The sequence below is a fragment of the Ursus maritimus genome, unplaced genomic scaffold (assembly GCF_017311325.1).
Source record: "Ursus maritimus isolate PB19 unplaced genomic scaffold, ASM1731132v1 scaffold_23, whole genome shotgun sequence".
Lineage (NCBI taxonomy): Eukaryota > Metazoa > Chordata > Mammalia > Carnivora > Ursidae > Ursus > Ursus maritimus.
Window position 1 is genome coordinate 35,972,432 of NW_024424786.1, and position 7,361 is coordinate 35,979,792.

General features: G+C 44.4%; 1 protein-coding gene and 1 long non-coding RNA gene across 6 annotated transcripts in view; one reads left to right on the top strand and one right to left on the bottom strand.

Moving 5' to 3' along the window:
- The window catches only part of MRPL16 (mitochondrial ribosomal protein L16), a 4,152-nt gene extending 3,764 nt beyond the window's left edge, over nucleotides 1-388 (bottom strand). The window contains exon 1 of the mRNA XM_040639147.1: nucleotides 228-388. Coding sequence (XP_040495081.1) covers nucleotides 228-282 — 55 coding nt within the window. The 5' untranslated portion in view covers nucleotides 283-388. The remainder of the gene's footprint in view (nucleotides 1-227) is intronic.
- The window catches only part of LOC103666165, a 39,544-nt gene that overhangs the window by 1,942 nt on the left and 30,241 nt on the right, over nucleotides 1-7,361 (top strand). For 2 of the 5 annotated variants that reach the window (XR_005837134.1, XR_005837133.1), the window contains exons 1-2: nucleotides 456-773; nucleotides 1,926-1,997. This is a non-coding gene — a long non-coding RNA (uncharacterized LOC103666165). Of the gene's footprint in view, nucleotides 1-455; nucleotides 774-1,925; nucleotides 1,998-7,361 lie in introns of those variants that run through there. The other 3 variants (XR_005837132.1, XR_569451.2, XR_569452.2) reach the window with 3 other exon arrangements.

Here is a 7,361-nt window from a genome sequence, read left to right on the forward strand (position 1 = left end):
CCCCCCCCCCCCAACCAGAGAAGCCAGCAGGGGTCTCCGGGCGCCAACCCCCGCGGGTGGCTGCGCCGCCCCGGCACGAGTCACCGCGACGGAAGCGGCGGCGGGGAAGCGCGGCCCCTATTCAGGGCAGCGGCAACGGTTGGCGGAGCCTTCCAGGAGCCAGCGAGGCGCCGCACCGGGGGTGGGGAGGAAGGGGAGGTCTTCTGAGGGACCGAGGGCCTCCCGACCTGACGGCCGCGCTCGCAAGAGCGGCGTCCCGGCTCGAGCCAGCAGCCGCCACATGGCCACGCGCGTCCGCCCACCCCGGCTTCCCACCGGGAACGTAGCGACTCCCCGGACCCGGTCGGGCCGGAAGTTGCGTTCGCACCGGTCCGCTACGCAGAGAATCCCGGCGGAAGCGGAAGAAACCGGGCCGCGTCACTTGGGTTCCCGCGCTGGCGTGTGCTAGCCACGCCCAGCGCCGCTTTAGGATTCTGAATGTCTCCATCCGCTCCGGGGTCTCTTCCTGGTTGCCCACGACGGGGCAGGGTTTTCTGTGCTGCTCACTGTGCTGAGAAAGCCTAGCTTTCCCGACCGGGTCGTGTCTCACAGCTCGCCGCTTTACGCCGCTTCTCTAGGGGGCAGCTCAGAGACATTAGGAAAATCCCACTGATTGACCATTGCTTGGCGTGTTAGTGGGCGCTTGCCATGTGTTAGGTGTTCAGTACCTCGTCATTGCGTGTGGTCCTCCCAAGGAGTCCATGAGATAAGGAAGTCATGACACGCATTTGCAGGTAACATCCGGAGGGTCAAAGGATCTAACTTAGCCAGGGTCACACAGCAGGAAAACACACAGTACGATCAGAATTTGAGTCACTCCAGGGAACCCAGGGACTAGACTGTATCAAAACTAGATTATCAAGTTAAAATAATGCATGACTCTTCTGGGAGGATGTTGGGCAAATCATTTTTATGGGTCCGAACCTTTTTAATATTTAGAATGAGAGGATCTTTCCCCAAGCTTCTAGGACACAAATGGGATTAACGAATTGAGGCTGTTGTCTGTTGTATTTAAATCATGCTAAAACGGTGTATGGTCTTTCCCCAAGGATTAATTTCAGAAATGGCAACAAATAAAACCTGTAACGCTTGCAAAGCTACCGGGAGAACTTTCTCTGTCCACAATGTTAGGCACTTTTTGATTACTTGCACACTGAAGCTGTCAAAAGAGTTAATGGACGTATTACAGCCAACCGTTTCTGTCCTTTTAGAGCAGCTCTAAAAGGGTTTAACTGTCTCCCCCTCCCAAGCCAGTGTCAGATTCTACACAGCTCTTCCCTGGTCCCTTCCACCCAAAGTGGGAGAACTGAATGTGCTCAGGCATTTAAAAATCTCAAGCTGAATATTGTGTAATTTTGTTCTGGATGGAAAGTAAGTGTCAGTACAATCTCTCTCTGGTCACTAAATCTTTTCGTCCCCCCCCCCAACTTCCACCTCATTGTTTATTTTAAAAGAACTAAAAAGTTGTTTATTTTAAAAGAGCTAAAAGTTTTGCATTTAAGTAGTAACTATGACAAATGATGTCTATTTTTCTTTGCAAGAGTTGTGCCAGGTACTATGAGGATACAAAGAGGAAAAACCAGTGATTCTATTCTTTAGGAATTTATATTTAGGTAGGGACAATATGATGAGCATACAATAGCTAATGTTGAGGTATCAGAAGTATGAATAAAGTGTTGTGAAAATGATAGGAGGGACGTGAGGTCTTCCTTGGTCCCTAAAAATGATTTTCCTCCTTCCAGTTCTCACAGCTCTTTATTTATTAACACTCCTTTTCTGGTAGTTCCATGGTACTTATTTGTAAGAAACTGATGTTGTGGGATGAAATGTTTTGCCACACAGCTAGTATGATAAAAACCTTGCCGTTCTTACTTTTACTGGAACAGGTTTGCTAAAATCTCCCAGAAGTTGGTCTTCAGACCACCTGCATCAGATGTTACTGAGACCTTCATATAAATGTAAGTATCTGGTCCCTGCTTACTAAGTCAGAAACTCTAAAGGTGGGGTTCAGGAATTCCTATGGTGAACTAAGCCCCGTGGCTGATTGTAATGCCTAAGCCAGTGGAGAACCAGTCCTCTGGGAGCACTTGGAAAATCTAAAAAGCAGAGTATAGCTACCAGGCACTGTTTTTGGATCATCCAGCTCTATATCCACTGGGATTTGTGTATTTGGCCATGGGTATAAAAATTACCTGGCATCTCAGTTTTTAGTCTTTCTTATTTTAAAAATCCCGAGATAACAGAAACCTGTAGCCTAGTTGCAGGTCTGGTTGTTGGTGTAAATGGCACCCACACACATGTTGTCTGTGTCCATGTATGCGTATGTGTGCACACCATCTCATTTTAATAAAAATGTTGGGTTTTTGATTATCAGATTCTCATCATAATATCATAGTGTAATAAATCAGCATGGAACTTCCTCACCCCAGGAAGCTCATAGAACCTTCTCAAAGGGCTAGTTAGTATTAGCTTCTTCATCAGTTTAGCTTCCGTATGGTGTATAGCATTTCTAAGAGAGCAATGATGCTGATGTGGTGTTTTCGAGTCCAGGAGCGAACAGTCAAGAAAGATTTCTTGAGATGTTTTCAGTGTTGAAAAGGTGGTTTTTGTTAAAGCACAGGGACAGGACCCATGGACAGAAAGAGCTGTACTGGGGTTGTGAGGAGTGACTTGCAAATTGGGTGGGGGGTTAGGGATAGTGTAAGTCTCTAAGGTTTCCAGGAGCTTGAGGGGTCGTTTACTACTGTCTAGTAAAACCTTAGTCAGGAGACCCTTTAGATGTAGATCAGTGGGCTAATGATGATTGCTAACATATATCTTGGGAAGGGGGTAGAGATAAAGGAAGTTTCCAAAGGGATTGATTTCGCCAACAGTGTATCAGAATGCCTCTCTGTCCACATCCTTGCTGAATTTCCTTGCCCACCTTTGTTTAGAGCTCTGCCAATATGAAAGAAGGGAAACGACATCCAATACTACGTTTATAACAGGCTGTTAAAACAGGATTGTGTCTGACTCAGCTTTGCCTGAGGTCCCAGCGTATGTGGTGATCCCCACATTCCAGAGTGAGATGCTGGGCCTTCTGGACAGGATTTATTTAGTTATTTATTTTAGAGTTTATTTATTTATTTATTTGAAAGAGAGAGAGAGAGAGAGAGAGAGAGAGAGAGCGTGAGTGACCAGGGGGAGGTGCAGAGGGGGAAAGTCTCAAACAGACTCCATGAGCTGAGTGTGATCTTGATCTCAGGACCCTGAGATCGTGACCTGAGCCGCAACCAAGAGTTGGAACCTAACTGACTGAGCCACCCTGGTGCCCCCTGGGCCGGACTTACAAAGGAGGTGGTAGGAACTGGCTTTGTTATTCTTAGCTCTCCACTTTCTTCCAGCCTGTAAAACGCATTGGAAAAACCAAGAAAAGAAGTGGAGACTGGAGATCACATTAAAGATTTCTTTGGACAGATTTGTTGGTATATAGTGAGCCCCACTCTCCCTGTCTAGTGGCAAGGGATCGGGGTGCTCCATCAAGTTTAGTGAGAGACAGTTCAGGACTCACCACTCAGCTTGATAGGGGACCTCCGTTTGAGGGGGACTGGTGTTTGACAAAAGTCTACGTTTGGAGGTTTGATGCCAAGTAGAGGCCTGCCTTTGGGAAGTAGTTAAATTTCCACTGATGGTGGGTCAAAGGTGTGCATACCTTGTTCGCCAGATGTAGACCCCCGTGCAGTGTGCCCGTTTAGGGTTTTCTTACTTCCTGTCTAACAGGACCCCACTGAGGAGCAAGGAGAAAGAAGCTGGAAGAGATGTAATGATGGATGTCCAGGGCCTGAGGGAAGGCTTGTATGCAACCAGCCAGTCATTTAGCAGAGATGAATTTGCATGCATCAAGGTATCCTCAGCAGTTAGGGTAGGGTGTGTGTGTGTGTGTGTGTGTGTGTGTGTGTGTGTGTTTCTCTGAAGAATCCATAAAGCACCCGTGAGAGAAAGAGTGTATGTTAAACTGTACCGGGAACTGAGTCAACTACTGTTGGCTCTTCTGTCAGTTGGCTAAGGCAGCTGTAACGAGTACCCCAAACCTAATGGCTTAAACAACAAAAGGTTATTGCCTCATAGCTCTGGAGGCCAGAAGTCTGAAATCAAGCTGTCAGCAAGGTTGGTTCCTTCTGAGGGCTGTGGGGAAGGGGCTGTCCCAGGCCTCTGTCCCAGGCTCGTGGATGGCTGTCTTCTCCCTTTCTTTCTTCCCATAGTCTTCCCTTTATGTGTGTCTTTGTGTCCAAATTTCCCCTTTTTAGAAGACAGTAGTCATATTGGATTAGGGCCCACCCTCTTGACCTCATTTTAACTTGATTACCTCTGTAAAGACCCTTTCTCCTAACAGTGTCACATTCTGAGGTACTGTGGATGGGGGGTGGAAGTGGGGAGTAGAGGGGTAAGGGGGTGACTGGGGGTCCAACACATATTGGTTAGTGGGGGGAGGCGGACATACTTCAACCCATATCAGGGGCTATGCCAGTCAGCATCCCAGAGGGGTCAGCAACAGAGGTGAGAGATGAGGAGCAGGAAAGATCCTACATGACTGGTGAAAGTGCAATGTGAGGAAATAGAGACCCCCCCCCCCTTCCCATTTTGTTTCCACTGCAGTCATCCTATCCGGAGCAGGACTGAACTGCAGAGGGATGCAGCTTCACCTTTAGATGGAATTCAGAGTTGTGACTATTGCACAGTATTGGACATTTTAGCTACTAAAATCAGAATTTTTCTTTTTTCTTTCTTTTTCTTTTTTTTCTTTTTAAATCAGAGAAGTGAAAAAATGCAGAAAACCCCCAGCCTTACAGAGTTGGTTTGGAGTTTGGGTAAGCAGGAGCAGGGTAAACGAAAGTTGACTTTTTAAAAAAAGATTTTATTTTTAAATAATCTCTACCCCCAATGTAGGACTCGAACACACAACTGTGAGATCCAGGGCCCCATGCTCCACCGACTGAGCCCTCCAGGCGCCCCCAAGGCTCATTTCCAGTAGCATTCTCTGAGTCCTACTTCATATAATTTACACACTCGTTATACATTAGTTTGCAGTTTTTCAGTGACTAGTGATGTTGAACTTTTCCTCCTACCTTTGTTCTCATATTTTTGTCTGTTTTTTCGTATGTGTGATTTGCTTGTGTACTTTCTCTATGTTTCAATCGTACTGTTTCTTTTTTTTTATCAATTCTAAATGCTTATTGTATATCAATTATATGAACTCCTGTTTGTGTATGATTCAGTGTTTTTTTACCATGTTCATTATGTCCTTTAATTTTTTTTGAGGTAGGACCATTCATAGTTTTCATGCAGTAAAATCTTTCCGTTATTTTCTTAAGAGTTTTTGACTTTGGTAATATGTTTCTAAGGCCAGAAGTAGGGATGCAATATAATCTTCTTGCCAAGTTGAAAATTCTCATTTAATATGTGGTTTTATGGGGTGCCTGGATGGCTCCGTCAGTTAAGCGTTGGACTCCTGACTTCAGCAGAGGTCATGGTTTCAGGGTCATGAAATGGATCCCTGCATTGGGCTCCATGCTGAGCGTGGAGTCAGCTTGATTCTCTCTCTCTCCCTCTGCCCCTCCCCGTGCTAATGCGTGCTCTCTATAAATAAATAAATAAATTAATTAATAAATTCTTAAAAAAGATACGTGATTTTATAATACACTAAATACCCACGTAATTATTTTTTAACGTTTTATTCCATTCCCATGTTCTTGATCTGAAACCAGTGCTACACTGTTTTAATTATCATGACTTTGTTACATATTTTTATATGTTTGCTCAAATTCACTTTATTTTCCAAAAAACATCACGGCTGTTTTGCATGTTTGGTCTTCAAGATAAAATTTGGAGCTATTTTATTCTATTCTCTCTCCCTTTCTATTTTTGTTTTCTTGGCCAGGATTTTTGTTGTTGTTCCTCTTCTTCTTAGAACTATCTCAATGCCATTTGTGCCTGTGAGCAAGATTCTTTGTCATTTCAAAGAATTATAGGATCTCAGTTGGGGAGGCTAGAGGAAGCTCTCTTTAATTCCACTTCCTTATTAGGGTATGATCTTCAACCGTGAACATGGTATAGGTCATTCATATATCCAGCTAAGGAAAAGTAGAAGTGGATTTGGTAGCAATCTTCCCTCCTCTCCCCCACATCTTCACAAAAACAATCAAGAAGAAATTTCCCTAAAGGAAACTTAGGCTTTACCAGCCATGTCCAGTAGAGGTCGCAACAACGCTTATGATGGTCCCTGAAACCATACCCAAACCCATGCTTGGTCATTCTACTTGAAGCAGTAATGAGCACACGGAGACTCCCTTTTATTACAGCGCTTCCTCAAGGTGGAATTACGACCTGTCACAGATCCATTGTCAGTCTGCTCACCTGTCCCCTACCCTTGCCAATAAAAATGAACACACCCAGTTAATTGCTAAAGTTGGGGGGCAGTGTTCTTTCTCTCTCACACACCCCTTCCTTTCATTGCCCAATTTATTGCTAAATTAAAAAAGTCATCTTTGTTAAAAGTAATTTTCCCCATTTTCCAGTTGCTCAATTATTATATTGAATGGAGAAAATGTAGACAACAGAGAAGCAAACAAACAAAAGCAGTCACCAACAATCCATCACACAGTTAACCACTCTGTACTCTGGCACGGATGGCATCACAGTGCATCACGAATGTCTTTCTATGTCAGCAAGTATTTATCTTCAACACGAATTTTACTGACATAAAAAAAAATAAATTTAATAGAGGTACCTGGTTGGCTCAGTCGGTTGAGCATCTGACTCTTGATTTCAGCTCAGGTCATGGTGTCAGGGTCATGGGATCAAGCCCCAGGTCCAGCTCTATGCTCAGTGTGGAGTCTGCTTGGGCTTTTGTCCCTCCCCCACTCTAAATAAATAAATAAAACTCTTTAAAAAATTAACTTTTATAGTATATCATACTTTAAAAAAATTAACTTTTAAAATCAAGTATAATTAACATAATACAGTGTTCCATTAGTGTCAGGTGTATAATATAGTGATTGAACACTTCATACATTACTCAGTGCTCATCACCATAAGTGTACCTTTTTTTTTTAAAAAAGATTTTACTTATTTATTTGTAGAGAGAGAGAGACTGAGCACAAGCAGGGGGAACAGCAGACAGAGGGAGAAGCAGGCTCCCTTCTGAGCAATGAGCCCAATGTGGAACTCGGTCCCAGGACCCTGGGATCATGACTTGAGCTGAAGGCAGACACTTAACTGACTGAGCTACCGAGGTGCCCCTCCATGAGTGTACTTTCAGTCCTCTCCACCTATTTCACCCATCC